The sequence below is a fragment of the Saimiri boliviensis genome, chromosome 5 (genome assembly GCF_048565385.1).
Source record: "Saimiri boliviensis isolate mSaiBol1 chromosome 5, mSaiBol1.pri, whole genome shotgun sequence".
NCBI lineage: Eukaryota > Metazoa > Chordata > Mammalia > Primates > Cebidae > Saimiri > Saimiri boliviensis.
In genome coordinates this window covers 150,157,118-150,173,517 of record NC_133453.1, presented here as the reverse complement: position 1 = coordinate 150,173,517, position 16,400 = coordinate 150,157,118, and the positions used below count along the sequence as shown (strand labels likewise).

Sequence of the window (16,400 nt, the reverse complement as noted above, 5' to 3'; positions counted from 1 at the left end):
TCAATCCTTACTCCACCTAAACTTACATTTTTAAACCAATGATGCATGGCTAGGCCGGGGCAGCCTGCAGCAGACTGGCACTCTCACTGACAGCAAACGAGAGAGCTAGACAAATTCTAAAAATCCATTTGAAGAAGCCAAAAACAGGGGCAGCAGGCTCACCATGATAAATATTTCCTGCAAGCCACCCCCCTGCCACCACCCACCCCAGAACTGGTCTCCTGCTGACAGGGCACATAAGGTGGGAAGCTGCGCAGACAGAATAAAAGACCCAGAAGATCTCGACGGAACACAAACTGGCCAATGAGTCAGAAAAGAAGGGCCAAGGTTTCAGGGAATACGAACGTCAGAGAAGTAAGCCAGCCAATACTGGTTACCCCTCGACACATTTACTGACTCAGTTGTTTCGTTAAGATGTTAAAAACAACCGTAAGAAACAAATGGCTAAAAAGAAGGCTGTATTTTCGGCCATGTTTTGGCATTGACACATCCCAGGCCCTCAGCGGGTACCTCTGGGGAGCTGCACAGAAAGACACAGACACCAGAGCCCAGTGGAGCCTCAACAAGACTCCGGGCCAGCCCCGTACCAGTTCAGACCTCCAGAGAGGTGAGGAAAAACCACCCAATCCCTCTACAAAGCTTTGTACACAGTCGAAATCGCCAGGTGATACGGTTTGGGTGTTCCAGCCCCTCCTAATCTCGTGTTAAAATGTGGTCCCTTTTTTGGACCTGGGGCCTGGTGGGAGGAGTCTGGGTCACAGACGTGGACCCCTCATGAATGGCTTCCTGCTGTCCTCATGGTAATGAGTGAGTTCTCACTGTTAGTTCACAGGAGATTTGGTTGTTTAAAAGAGCCTGGCACCTCCTCCCTCTTTCTCTGCTGGCTCCCCCTTCACCTCTGCCATGACAGGAAGCTTCCTGAGGCTCTCACCAGAAGCAGAAGCTGAGGCATGCTTGTACAGCCAGCAGAAGTGTGAACCAAATCACTCTCTTTTCTTTATAAATTATCCAGTCTCAGGTATTCCTTTCCAGCAACACAACAGACTAATACACCAGGCATACCAAGTAATAGAAAGAAGCAAGAAAACAGACATTAGAAACGGAACCAGAGGTGACACCAGGGACTTCAGGATTAATGCGTCCCAGAAAACAGACTGCAAGATGAAGAGTCTCACCAGAAAACTGACATATATTAGAAATGATCAAATTAAAATTTTAGAAATGAAATATAGAACCTTCTGCAGGAGAAATGCAAAGAAAACCACAACAAGGTATTTGGGAGCACCATGGTGCTTCAGCTGTCACGTTCCTGAGCTGAGATGCCTCCAACAGAGTTCCACAAAGCAACAGGTCATCGTCCATTAACAACCAAAAGGAATTTACCTTCCACAGGCCTTCATTAGGACTTAGTGGCCTGATTTCACTTCCTCAAGTTTTAGCCACAAGTGGAATGGAGCAGAGATGAGACTGGGAGCCCTCACGTGTTCTCTTGTTATTTCTCTCGCTGCGGGTCATTTCTTACATTTGAAACGTGTAGGTGATTTATCATACAATGGACCATATTCTCGTGATGTTGGACCTGTCGCGTTGTTACAGTCACGTCACACTGGCTCAGCACAAGCTTTAGATTTCCTCGGATGAATTAGTATCAGTACTTTCTTCAATGAAGGGAAAAAGGCCATCTCACAAGGCTGCCTGCTATATAATTTGAAGTATATGACACTTTGGAAGAAGCAAAACTATGGAAACAAGAAAAATATCAGTGGTTGCCAGCATTTAGGGAGAGTAAGGGATAAACAGGTGTAGCACAACAGAGGATTTCTGGGGCAGTGGCACTACTCTGTAAGATACTATAGTGGGACGTTCATGGCATCAGGCATTTGTCCAAATCCATAAAATAAACACCACCAAGAGTGAATCCTAATGTAAACCACAGGCTTTGAATGATAATGATGGATTAAGGTACATTCATTCATTGTAACAAATACAACACACTAATGCAAGATGTTAATAATAATGTGGGGTGTGTGTGTGTGTGTGTGTGTGTGTGTGTATAGAGGAAAATGTACAGGGGAACTGTGTACTTTCTGCTCAATTTTCATGTAAACCTAAAAATGTTCAAAAAGTAAGATGTATTAAAATTTAATTCTTTAAAAAAAAAAAACAAAAAAAAACAAAAAAACAAAAAAGCAATCCTAACACTAGACTCTCACTGAGCCCCGTATGTCTCGAGTTCCCTATTAAAGCTGGGGTCCTACAGGTATGTGCAGCTGCTGTGCATCCACACTGACGATGAAACGAAGCCTGGGCTTTGCTGCCGAGCGGGTCACACTCAGAACCTCGCTCTGAGCTCTCCTCCACGAGCTTCTGCTTACTGGACACAAACAAGCAGAAAGGTCAATATCTTCTCCATTATGGTCCGGTGAAGATTAAAGAATCTGGGGTCAACAGCACAGAGTAAGTGTCAGAACATTGATTTTCTCCTTTGCTTTCCTGAAAGGCTGCTTGAAGTGGATAGTCTCAAAAATAAACTTCCAAGCTCCTGTGCGTGCAGCTTTCCTGGCGTGGAGACAAACCACGCACATGTTCTACGATGAAAGGTACACGCCCAGGCGGGCTACAGGGACAAAGCGTCCTGTGAACCAGCACTCCCCTGGTCCCATTTCTCATCTGGATAACTAGAAAGAGCATAAACCGCACCGGGATAAACAAGACAAAGGTAATCTACTAAACTATAGATTGAGATGCAATTCATTTCCACTCAGCAGAAGAAATATCTGAACCCGAATCTTCAGGATTAATCATGTCAATAAAAAGCAGAAAGTGTGGGAGAAGGAGGAGGAGGAAGGGGAGGGAGAAGATGAAAAGCGGTTGCTCCCTGTGTCTTTGATTGTTAAGCGACTAGTTGGACAAGAAGCCATCATTGGACCAGGCTGTACCTTTATGGTCAAACCCGCGACACGAATTTCTTTCCTCCAACCCCGGCTGCATCTCCGAACGGTGCTTTTTCCTGTCGTGCATGCTTTAACTTGACTGTTTCAGTCTTTCTTATACTCTTGTTTATTGTTAACTCAATCCCCAATACCCACCTACACAGTCAGTTCTCAACTTTTACACTGCTGTGATCTTTCCCAAGATCCGTGTTTCACTTTTCAGCCCTTTACTCCTGTTAAAGCTGTGTTGTTTGGTTTCACAGACATCGCGTTCAGCAATGTGAGATGCCGTCATCATTCCGGCGTCCCAGCAGAGTTCCCAGCGCAAAGGTAAGAAACACCCACTCTTCCAGAAGTGGCCCGGAGGCCCCTGCCTCCTGAGGGCTCTGCAACTTCCCTCAGGCCAGCCAGACCCTGCCAGCTCCAGGCTGCTCAGCAGGGAACGTCCCTTCACTGTGGCACTCAGCTCACCCCCAGACTTGCCCCCCCAAAGCAGGCCTGGGTTCACACGTGTCTGGCCTTCGAGCAGCACGGTGCCCCACATTTGTTAGATGGCAAATGCCTGTGAACGAACAGACACAGAGCAACTCACCAAAGGAGAACATGGGAATTAAATATGTGTGTGTGTGCATGTACATGCATGTGTCCGTGTGCACGTGTGTATGTCTGGGTGTCTGGGTGTGGGTGCATGCATGTGTTCATGTGCACGTGTGTGTGTGCGTGTGCATGCATGTGTCCATGCACACGTGTGTGTGGGTGTGTATGTGTGCATGTGTGTGTCCATGCACGCATGCGTGTGGGTGTCTGTGTGCATGTGCGTCTGTTCACACGCGTTTGTGTGCATGTCTGTGTGTGTGCATGCGTCCGTGTGTGTGTATGTGTCTGTGTGTGTGCGTGTGTGCGTGCGCATTTTAAACAAATCCTCGCCCTCCCTCTATGCTTTGCGGAGCTGAGGTAGGCTAGTAGTGCCTTGTGTCTTCCTCAGGAAATCAGAGTCTGGAATGGCCTAGAAATGACATCCCTGCTGAGCGCTGACTGCAGAGGAAAGCTCCTGCCGGCCTTCGGCTTTCCCAGGGCTGCAGCCTCAGCCCCTTCCTATTTGCAGAGCAGGAGGCAGCCACATTTGCTCTCCACCCCTTCAGTCGGGAACAGAGCCATGCTAGAAAGAAAACCAACTGGACCAAATGAAGTTTCAAACTATTCACGGCAAGTTTTAAAAACGAGAGAGTGAATAGAGAGAAGCTTTCGACTCCACTTCCTGCCACAGCTCAGCCTCGCATAAGCAGAAGGCAGGTGCAGGCGTGCTCTTCTCTGGGGCCCAGGGCTTCCGATGCCCTGGGCCATTCTGAGGTCGTTTCTAACCCCACAGGGAAGGATCAGAGTTCATGATTTCAAGTCCCTAAAGTGAGTTCTGCATCATGATACAGTTTTTGTTTTCTTAAGGGAGAGAAGCATCTGACTAGCAATCTTATTGTATTTGAACTAATCTCACAAAATACGACCTGCCCGGATCTCAGATGGGAAAAGGTTTGCACGGTTTCCTAACACAAGCATCTGCTTTGGAAGCAGCGGAGGGTGAGGTCCGACTCTCACCTGCAGTTCAGGGCCTGGGGCACAGCTGCCCCGATCCGGGCATGCCTTCACACATCCCTCCCCCGCCCCGGCCGTGTGATGCGCTCTGTCCTGTCTTACCAAGGACCTTTCATCTTTACCTCACCCAGCAAACTCCTGCATATCTGTCAAGTTTCAGATGAAGAGGACCTCACTGGAAAAGTCCTCCCACGCCTGCAGCTGGACCCCGTCACCCCAAAGGAGACCACCACTCACTCAGCCTCCTCCTTCAGAGCCTGTAATTTACACATGAAAATTTCCGTCGATTCCAATAACACAGCTTTAACACTAGGCACAAAGTAAATTCTAAAGTTGTACGCCTGCATGAAAATCCCTCTACATGCAATGCAATCAACTATTCCTGAAATAACCATGTATCCAAGAAGGCATTTCTCTGAGGGTTAGACATAAATACATGTTAGACATAAAGGTGCTGAATAAAGGTTGCGGAACAAATGCAAGAAAATAAAACTCCAGAACAGGAATACCTAAGAAGGGGTTACTCCGTGCAGTCAACTGAATAACGACGTATCAGGAAAAGGGAACATTACATTCACAACTTGATTTTGATCCACAGCCATCTGCAGCACATAGGTTGTGTGAAGTAACTGTCCTTTATTCATTCCACTTCTTTGCTCCACTTTAGGGACATTATGGAGATTTTTTAAGTGAATCACCCATAAATATAACTTTACCCCTGCATGAAACCCTTATATCACCAGAGAAAAGATACTTTTTAAATCTGGCAATGAAAAGAAATGATTTTGCTACTAATTTTGGAGGGGTTATTTCCATGCACAGAACACTGCAATGAAAAGAAGGCATTGAAGTCAGCATTCTGGCAATTCCCCTCCCTCAGCCTCACATGTCTCCCCAGATTCGGAGCAAATGTGCAGCAGGGAGCCCAGGCAGGACCCCACAGGCAGGAGGGAGATCCTGGCCTCACTGGGGGCTGCATTTGCAGGGTCTACTCGGGGATGCTAGGTACCCCTGGGAACCCCTGCTGGCAGGCGACCCGTGGCCTGCAGCCCACCACAGAAGGGGCTCCCCTGGCGGATTCCAATACCCCAACACACACGTGCTCATAGCAGGCACTTCTGCCCAGGGAAAGGCTTCCTTCACATCCAGTCGTTCTTGAGCTTAATTGGCTGATAAGCCTGTGGGAATATCCTACTCGGGCAAGCACAGATTTGATCCCATACTAAAAAGCGAAGGCAGTTTATTTACCCTCAACGTCCGAACTGAAGACAGACGTATCACGTGCGTGATCGCAAACCCTTTCCTAAGAAACACTATCTAAGGCAGTCCTCTTGGATGCTGAAAGAAGAAACTGAACGTGAGCACGTTGCTACGATTTCTTCATTTTCTTGGTTTTTTTTTTATCATTTTCAAATATTCCAATAAATGCTACAGATTTAAGAAGTCTGTGAGTTTTAAACCTGCACAATAAATCTCAAACAGAAATCCACAATGAGAAGGCAGCAAAAGAGATGCAACGGCCATCAGATCCGAAAAGAAAGAAGCCTCTTACCATGTTTATTGACGACACCGGACCGATGCTGTTGACGTAAATGTCGACGTCAATGACGGTGGGTTTTACTGTGGAGAGAAATACATGTATGTTAACACCTGGTGCTGGAGAAAGACGAGGAGAGCATATTCAAGTCCTAACACCTCATGTAAAATAGGAGGCTAAAACAGAAGGCTAAGCACTGCCATCTTATAAAGAAGCCGCCTGGGCCCTGGGCAGAGAAAATTCTGGGTACTGTTATTGTACTACAGTTCTCAGAGGTGTTAAGGGTAAAAATTTCCGCTGCTACCCCCGTCCCCTTGCCTCTAACCGCAAACTTTAGCTTCTGTACAAACAGCCTGCCTTACTCTCTCCCCGCTACCCCCAATCAAGGATGTAGTTTTACAACTTAAATGCCTTACTCCCCCTGAGCTCAAGGCCACGAGTTAGAAAAACTTAAGTCCTCCGTGGCCGCCGGCAATAAAAACCCTGCAATTAGCATACTTTTGTCTTAGTGTGAATTTTCTGCTCGTTCCAGTGCCACACATGCACAGCATGACAAGGACGTGTTGGAAACACACATGCACAGGTCTTTCTGTGGGACTCACGCCTGCCTTTCTTTTCAAAATCCTCAAAGGATGAGCAACTCTTACCTGTATCTATTCAGTTCTAGGAAAATAGCATATTGGTAGGCTGCACGTCACCAGTCAGAGGAGACTAGAAAGAGACGTCGTAACGTGACTTAAGCTGATTTTATGGCAAATATAGGAGGTAAAATGTGAGCTACTGCATCAGTAATTTAATGCCAAAGTTTTGCTATAAAGCCCAATACAAGAGATGAGCACTGTCAGTGATGTTCTTGAATTCTCTGTCCCTCACACAGCTGTCTAGCTATCAAAGTAACGCGGGACAAAGTTCTGGTGAGTCTGTACACCAATAACAAATGAGAAACATTGTTTATTGTTATCAGTATGACTTAAAGATACATAAACATACATACATCAGAGTTTCAATCCAACTCGAGACACAATGGGATGCTAATAAGTCAAAGAATTATCGTTTCAACTACGAGGGCGTAACATCCATATAATCGCAGGCTGCTCTCGCTAACGCCGTATGTCAGAGGCCACCCTGGCTCCTTTGGCTGTAAGAGAAACCAGTTTCTCTTTTGAAGGCAGCAAAGGATCTGAGCAAGCCTGATCGTGACATGGCTGAGCCCGCAGGCCTGAGTCAGGGGCTGACGTCCTCTGAAAGGAGGACATTCCCTTCACCCTGCACTCAGTGACTAAAGAGGGGACAGAGCCAATTCCGGAATATTTCTGCCCGGGAGGACTATGAACAACTCCTGAACCTTCCCCCATGGAACAGACTGTTTCTATGGAAACAAGAGTGTAGTATGTGCAGTGACCTCAGTGTGCTTCCTTCCGCTGTGCTGAAGAACCGAACATGCACGAATGGAATTCCACGCGCTGCTTGTGGAACAAGGAACAGCACCTCCGAGTGCTCGGTGTCCTACAAACCTGCACATCCACCGGTCTGTGCCCTGGGCAGTGGTCCCCAGAGCGTCCCGTAATGCAACGATGATAACAAATTTGAGCCAACTCCCCCGATGTCCGTCAGCACCGCCAAGTCCCATGAGCTGCTAGAGCTGCTGGCATTTTGGAAAATGCCCCAACCCAGTTCCCTGCACTATCTGTGTCATAAAAGGGATATTCGCCATTGTAGACTAAGCTTTGCTAACTACTATGGAAACTAAGTAGCGTCTTTCTTCAAATTATTGGATTCAACAAGTGTTCCATTTCTAAACACTGCAGAAGCTTTGATTATGTCACACCGAAGGGTGTGAAGTCAGTCAGTGAAGGACCTACTTTTAGTGAGCGATTTTTCTGGTTGTTTCATGCAGCTTATTAGACTTGGAGCTTCCAGAGCTTTTTACATCATTAAATTAAAAGACCAACAGACATAAAGCCTTCACAGCTTGCAGTCAGCAGCGGCAAGGGCGACAGGAAGGAAGGGTCTAAGAGAGAAGTTGGGAGTAAGTGTGCGCGCGCACACACACACACACACACACACTTGCAAAATGCCAGGGAAAACGAGGAGCTTTTAGCAGATGCTTTTTTTTTTTTTTTTGAAAGAGAGTCTTGCTCTGTCTCTGGAGTGCAATCTCAGCTCACTGCAACTTCCGCCTCCCAGGTTTAAGCAGTTTTCCTACCTCAGCCTCCCAAGTAGCTGGGATTACAGGCTCCCGCCACCATGCCCAGCTAATTTTGTGTTTTCAGTAGAGACGGGGTTTCAGCGCGTTAGCCAGGCTGGTCTCGAACTCCTGACCTCAAGTGATCCACCCACCTCGGCCTCCCAAACTCCTGGGACTGCAGGCGTGAGCCACCGTGCCCAGCCAATAGGCGTTCTTTTAAGCAGAGTCACGCTAACACAAATGAAGCAATAGAAAAGGGCCTCTGACGAGAGAAGCCCGGACCGAGACCGGCCACCAGCAGCTCAAGGTTTATAACTCAGAGACTCAAGACCGAGCTCTGACAAACGACCTTCCTCAAAGTTGCCAAGACCATTCAACAAGGAATGGACGGTCTTTTCAACAAACGGTGCTGGGGAAACTGGATATCCACAGACAAAGGAATGAAGTCGGACCCTTACCTTCTGCCATATACAAAAATGAACTCAAAATGAATTTGGGACCTTGAGGTAAGGCCTGAAAACAAAAAACCACCAGAAGAAAACGGGGGGGAAATCTTCTCTACATTGGATTTAAAAACAATCTCTTGGATATAACACCAAAAGCTCAGGCAACAAAAGAAAAATAAATGGATTTGATTATAACAAAAATTTAAACCTTCTGTGCATATAGGGCACAACAGAGTAAAAAGGCAGCCCAACGAGTGAGAGAATATTTACAAATCATGTCTCTGATAAACGGATAATATCCAGAATACATAAAGAACGTCTACAGCTCAACAACAAACTAACCTGATTTAATTGGCCAAAAACCTAGACAGACATTTGCACAGGAAGATACACAAACGGACAACAAGCACATGAAAACATCATTAGTTATTTGGGAACCGCAAATGAAAACCACAAAACAGTACTGTACACCCACTCAGATGGCTGTCACTAAAAACAAACGAACGACAGTACCAGTGACGGAAGATAACAAGTCCCAGCTCGGATACGAAGAAATTAAATCCTCGTGCACTGTCTGTGGGAAGAAAAACGACATAGCCACCATGGGAAACGCTGGAGCGCTTCCTCAAACACTAAAAGCACCATTACCATATGACCCGCGAACTCCACTTCTTGCTGTACACCCACAGGCAATAAAAGGAGGAATGAAACAGATATCTGAACAGCTGTGCTACAAATATTATTCATTAGCCAAAAGGTAGAAACAGGTGCTCATCAACAGATTGAACGCATTTAAAGTACACACATACAATGGCATATTATTGTGCCTTAAAGAAGAAGGACATTGTGATGCGCGCCACAGCATGGATATACCTGGAGGACATTACGCTAAGTGAAATAAGAGAGTCACAAGCAAGCAAATACTAGGATTCCACTTTGATGAGGCTCCTATGGTGGTCAGATTCACAGAGACAGACAGTGCAATGCTGGTTTCCAGGCACTAGAGAAGGGGAAATGGGAGCTGTTTGATGGGTAGAGTTTCAGGTCTGCAAGATGCAGAGTCCTGGGATGGATGGTCGTGGTGATTACACGGCAGTGTGAACAGACCGACTGCCACTCAACTGCAGCAATAGTTAAGAAGGCACATTTTGTGTAATGTGTATTTTACTACAATCTAACGAACCCTAAAGTAGCCCAGAGAAGGATGGGCATATGAAGGTAGAAAAGCCAGAAACGGGGTGCTGGGGAGCAATCTTCCGAGTGAAGAAAGCAGATTCAGTATTTAAAGGTATAAAATACAGATAATGACACTGAGCGCCATACATTTCAAATGCATTCTTCCTTTTAATTCTACCTTATGTGGTTGCTCTTACGTCCTAAGAAATCAGAATCGGTACGTCTGAGGAGAATCATAAGTTGTGCAACCGAAGTCAACCTTGCAAAGACACGCTGGCTACAGCTCTACAAGCATCAGCCACCCGCTCCGCGGACGGATTTAGGTGGCCCTAAGGGGAGCACACGGGCTGCCTTTTCTCTTTGCCTCTGTTGCAGAACCATAGCGGACCTAGGCTTGCCTGAAGCACGGGACTCTCCACGGTCATCTTCATCCTGGAAGAAGGCGGTGAGGGCCGTTTGAACGATCATGCTGAGCCGCGGAGACAGCCCCAGTGGGAAGGGAGACCTGGCGGCAGGCTTGCTGGGGAAGGAACGCAGGGCTGGGCCCGTCTGTCTGTGGATGGACCTAGAGGCACGTGCCAAAAACTAGGGGTGAGCAGATGCTTTGTCTTGCTTATCGAGGACATTAAAGGAATCCTGTCATGGTCAAAAAGGAATAAACAGGAAGTTCCCCAGCATCAATTCCTTTGGGACTTGACATCTAAAAATCACATTTAATGTAGGACCAGATGCCTGCTAAACTCACCTCAGCCCCTCTCCTGACGGTCTTCGTGCAATAATAAATGTCTCCTTTTGCTAACTTAGATGGTTCCCTATCTGGCCCTGGGCCCCCTGAAGTGGGCACAGATGCTATTCAACAGGTGGGTTAATCAGTAAGTTGTGTCCTTCTAAAATGGGGTTAATCCCCGGCATCGTTCATAACAAGACTCGAAGAAGGCTGGTCTGATTCTAGACGTTCTCAGAACCTTTTCAGGGCGAAATGGCAAGCGGATTGAGCTGCCTTCTCAATACCCCCAGAAGTTTCTCTCTAAAGCCAGACTTACGACAGCATGATTTACTTTAGAAAAACTGAGGAGACGGGAAAAAAAGGCAGAAAAAAGACAGACAGAGAAGTTGTGCCTGGCTCAGCATGGGTTCACGGGCCATGGGTTCTGCAGTCACCCCCCAGGGGAATCTGGTGGGGCAGAAAGCCAGCCCAGCAGGCGTGGACCCCCGGATTTACACGCGACCCCGGGGGCACGGAAGGGGCAGGCACCCAGGTCTACAGGGCCCGTCGTCATAGTCACTTAGGTCTTTTTGAGTTGAGTCTTTTGATTAATAACTCTTACAAAAGATAGTTCTCATGCGGATTTTAAATTTTATTTTTTACTTATTTATTTTGAGGCAGGGTCTCACGCTGCTGCCCACGCCGCAGGGCAGTGATGCCATCATGGCTCACTGCAGCCTCGGCCTCCTGGGCTCGGGCAATCCTCCCCTCTCAGCCTCCCAAGTAACTGGGACGACAGGCACACACCAACATATACTAATTTTCAAAATTTTTTGTAGAAACAGGGTGTGGCTATGTTGCCCACGCTGGTCTTGAACTTCCAGATCCAAGCAGTCTCACGACTTGGGCCTTCCAAAGTGCGGGGGTTACAGGAGTAGTCCACGAGGCCCTCACATAAATCTCGCGTCAGTGTCTGGGGTCTTCTAGGGAAATTAACTTTACACACAGAAGTGGAGAAGAAAAGATGTATTTCCTTTCTCTGAATCCCCTCATGCCATGAGCACTTCCTGTTTTTAAGTTGTGGGCATCTTTTAGCATCCTCGGTGAGAAAAGCTGCTCCCTGGAAGCCAGGTCTGTGTGATCCAGCCTCACCCTTCAAACAGCAGCATCTGGCACCGTAGGTGACCCCTAGATGTTGCATAATTGTGGTTCGTAAAAAATTGCAGTTGTAAAGTTGTTCTAGTAAGTTTACATGTTAAATGCTCATGAGCTTGCCAACTGCATCAGAAAGAATACATTCTTTTTTTTTTTCAATGATACATAATGGATGTACATATTTCTGGGGTACACATGATCATATATTTATATAGTCTATAAAGATAAAATCAGTGTAATTGGAATATCCATTGCCTTACATATTTATCTTTTCTTTGTGCCAGGAATATCTGAATTATCCTTTTCAGTTATTTTGAAATAGACAATAGATTATTATGAACAATAGTCACCTTACTGATTAACACTGTCTTAATTTTGAAGGAGAATAATTTTTAAGCATCCCTTAGAACATGGTGACGATTACAAGCTGACCCAAGTAGTCAGGCGGGCAAAGGGCTGATAGAAGATCATCTGAGACAAAGATGTTCCCGAAAATAATCATCTGTTACAACAAAAATTAAAACTTACCTCCATGGAGAGGAAAAAGTAGACACTGACATTGAGAGAGCAAATGAAACCATGAATATTCACCCATAAATAAGCAAGAGAAATAAAACAGCAGGAACGGAGATTCACGCAGGCGAGCTACCGGACCAACCTGTGCTGCCAGGAACAGGAAGGAGGACGGGGGAGAGGCCAGGGTGTTCGCAGCTATCCACGCCAGGAAATCCCTCAAGAGCTGGCCCAGACCAGCAGTGGGCATGAGGCCCGGAGACCCTGAGGAACCCTGAGCAGACGTGTCAAGTGAGGTGGCACAGCCTGGCTGCAGAGGGGCTCAGCTGCTCCCCAGTTCAATAATCTCAAAAAGGTTCTTCGCGTGTCCGTGCCTCAGTGCCCCTATGTGGAAGACAGGCTGATAACAGAACCTAATTCAAGATCGGGGTAGAGGGCGGGGCTGTCACACAGCACATAGTGGGCGCTTGCTCAGTGTTGCGCTATGGTTGTTAAGGTCCCTGGAATTAAGTGAAGAACAGAATGACAAAATGCTGCATTTGCTGCTTTTCAAATAATCTTTATGTTTGAAAGTCACCCTAGGCACTTAGGTTTCTATTTTTTCATAACAAGAGTAAATATGATTTAAGTATTTAAATATCAGCACATGAATTTTCAGAAGACGAATAAATAACATCAACTCTCATGTCCCCAAGGCATAAAAGACTCTTCCAATAACTGGGAACCTCCCTTCAATCTTTCCTGCCTTTGGGGACAAGGGGCTCCCCAAAGGAGGAAAGATGGGGTGGGGAATGGGGGCTCATCTGTCCCTTTCCTTTTCCTAAACTCAGAGTCCCACTGAACACAGCGACCCACCAGGCAGAGGCTCCCCACACACATCACCAACCTTCCTCTCAGTCCTGCCTTCTCCCCTCTGCGTCCACAGACAAAGGGTGATCGGATTTATTAAATAGCACTGTGATGAGCATTTTGCATTTCATCAGTATGTGATAGCATTCCTGTTCCCATTTCACAGAGAGGAAGTTAAAAGGTGAGCGGGGAGTGACTGACCTGGGATTCTGCAGCTTCACCAAAGCAGAGAATCCAGGGTTCCACCCTCAGCCTCCTGGAGTTTTCTAGTTCAGTAGTGAGGCTTAAAGGGACTCTAAGGAACAAACACTTCAATAGGATCATTATCATGACAAATAATCTTTCACGGATTTTTTTAAACACAAGTCCTCTGTCTCTGATGGTTATATTAAACCTATCCATAGCATTTCAGTGAAGCCGTGTTTTCAAATGCTTTTTTTCTAACTTGCTAAGTGGAGGAATTTGGGTAAAAAGTACATGGGATAAGCAAACGTGGTCAGTATTACAGCTTTGCCAGCACTGAGTCCACGCAAAAATATTCTCTGTGGTATCAGAGCCGTGAGATGATAAAGTCACTGTCACAGCTCAGGCGCTTGAACATAGCGTTTACAGCTAATCCCATTTCCATCAATCCCAGAACTATCGATGTTAACTCTAAAGCCCTCACTCCCTTCCCAAACACCCTTTAAATATGTCATCTCAGGGAGGCCAGCAAGAGTTGACAAAGATCAGAATAAGGTCATCATCATGTCACTATGGGTCAGATATGGTAAGTAACACGGAAGGAGGCAACCTATGACATTCTGTAGTTTTGCACATCCATATAAAAATTCACTACTAAAGACCTTGAGAATTCCTATTCTAAAATGAATAAAAACACTGCTGTTAAGTTCTGAACCACGAACCCTTCAGAGCACTGGTGGGTAGGTGCTCAGAAGCTCAGGTTTAAATTTCCACCTCAGAAAAGGGTTTGACGGTAAGAACAGAACAGAACTGAGGAAGGCACCCGCCAAGTCCAGTCGTGTTATAAATTTCACCCTAAAGTAGCCACAGGGCCTTGAGAAAGTCACTTAAATTTGATGGGACTCACTTTCTCCATCTACGAGCTGGAAATCTGGAGTGAGTTCTTCTTCCAACCATGAATTCTGTTCGTTGTAACAGGAAAGATCAGTTTTTAACAACTCGCTTCACAACAGCAGCCTCTCCCTTCCACCATCTGGCAGGGAATGCAGAAGAGCACTGACCAGCCAGGCCTCAGTTCAGGGCAGGTGTGAAGGGCTCACCGCACCCCACCTTCAAACAGTGGAGACTGACAGGAAAAGCCTCGGTGCCTGACAAACCCCATTGCACCTGAGGGGCATGAACAAAGTGACATCAGCAAGATGGCAGGGCAGGAAGCCCCAGAGCCTACTTTCCACGTGAAGCCACTGACTTCACCCCACTATACAGACCACCAGCCTCTGTGAGAAATCTAGAATGCCATTCAGCGGTCTCTGCAGCACCCCTGGCCAGTGCAAAGCCAGTCACACAGAAGTCCCCGCAGGAAAACTCCTGGCCCACCCATGCCAGAGTGCCTCCCCCTAGTACCACAGGGCGTGTTCAGAAGAACACTCCCAACGTCTCGCTGAGGAACGACAGCAAAGAGTAGGATATACTCAACATTCTGAGTTTTTGTGGGGCTGGCCCAGGGAGCTGGTTTCTGCGTTCTGTGAATGTCAGCGCTTACGGGAACAGGGTGGCCGGTGGGTGCACTCTGAACAGGAGCAATGAACTTGACCTGGGGTAACCTCTGCAGCCTGCAGTACCACGGAACGACGGCAGGGGGAGAGCCGCACCACCAAAGAGACTGCAATACCACAGACAGACACCAGAGGGAGCGTCCGAGCAGAAGGCGGCACACCCCTCACCGATTCACCTGCTGCAGCAGGAATTACTTCTGCACCGACTTAATACATTAAGTGCGAGTCCAGAGAGGACGCATCCCCAGAAGAAGCTTTCGAGGTCTCCAGAGTCTCTGGCCGTGCTGATTGGGGACAGCCCTTCCTTCAAGAAACCACACCACGAAGACGGGCCCACGGTAACAAATTAAGTATCCTGAAACTCACCCTAAAGACACGGGGATATATCAATCAGCAGACAAATATTCGAAATCACTGTTGTGAGAATATTCTACGACATAAAAGAGGGCACAAAAACTTTGATGAAATTCTTTTAAATGACCAAATAATATCAGAAAAGAGACAGAAACTAAGGAGAAGAACCAAAAGTAACTGCTGGGACTGAGGAATACATTAAGTGAATTTTAAAACTGATGAGAAGTATTTAATAGCAGACTTGACCAGAGAGAAGAAAGAACCAGTTAATTCAAGAACAGGGCTTTTAAAATTATCAAGACAAAGCAGCGAAAACGAAAAAGAGTGAAGAAAAGTGGAAGGCCTAAGGGATTTATACAGTGTTGAGCAGAACAATAAATGCATTGTGGGAATTTAAAAGAAAGGAGCAAAGAGACTATTTGAAGAAATAAGGGCTGAAAACTCCCCAAATCTGAGGGAAAAAATGGAATACATAATAAAGAAGTTAAAAGAACCATAAGTAGGATAAAAATAAAGAGATCTACAAAGAGACATGTCATAATTCAACTGTTACAAGTCGCAGACAATGAGAATCTTGAAAGCAGAAAGAGAAAACTGACTCATCATGTACAAGGGAGCTTGTATTAGATTGTAACCTGATTTCTCAGCAGGAACCTTGCAGGTCAGAATGAAGTTGGGTAATATATTCAAAATGCTGAAAGGAAAAAAAAAAAAAAAACATCAACCAAGAATACTGCATCTGAAAAAACTCTCCTTGAAAAATGAGTAAGAATGTAAGACATTCTCAGGTAAAGCAAAGCTGCAGTGATAGAGCCACTGCACTCAAGCCTGGCTGACAGTGAGACTTTGTCTAAAGAAAAGCAAAGCTGAGAGAGCTCATCATGCCTACAGCTGCTATATAAGAAATTGTGAAGAGTCCTTCAAATTGAAGTGGAAGAATAATAAACGGCAACATTAAACCATATAAATACCTAGAAATTACTTTTAAATCTGGCATTGAATTTAAAAAACAAAAGCATAAAAAGTAATTATAAAACTATGTTAATGCATACACAGTACACAAAGAGGTAATTGGAGTCCTCAATAACAAAGTGTGGGCAGACAACTCTTAACGTCAAGACTTAAGACTTGTTGAAACAAGTCTTAACACATGTAAGAAGATTTAAATTATTCAAAATATTTTATTTGCCCACAGTGGAATGAAACAAGAAATC

The 16,400-nt window shown here is 45.9% G+C and overlaps 1 protein-coding gene across 2 annotated transcripts in view; it reads right to left on the bottom strand.

Annotated features, from left to right (window-relative positions):
* The window catches only part of GABRG3 (gamma-aminobutyric acid type A receptor subunit gamma3), a 499,643-nt gene that overhangs the window by 433,001 nt on the left and 50,242 nt on the right, over positions 1–16,400 (bottom strand). For both annotated transcript variants that reach the window (XR_012517919.1, XM_003943678.3), the window contains exon 3: positions 6,076–6,143. Coding sequence is in view for 1 of the 2 variants with exons in the window: in XM_003943678.3 (XP_003943727.1) it covers positions 6,076–6,143 (68 nt within the window). In the remaining variant the exon portion in view is untranslated. The remainder of the gene's footprint in view (positions 1–6,075; positions 6,144–16,400) is intronic.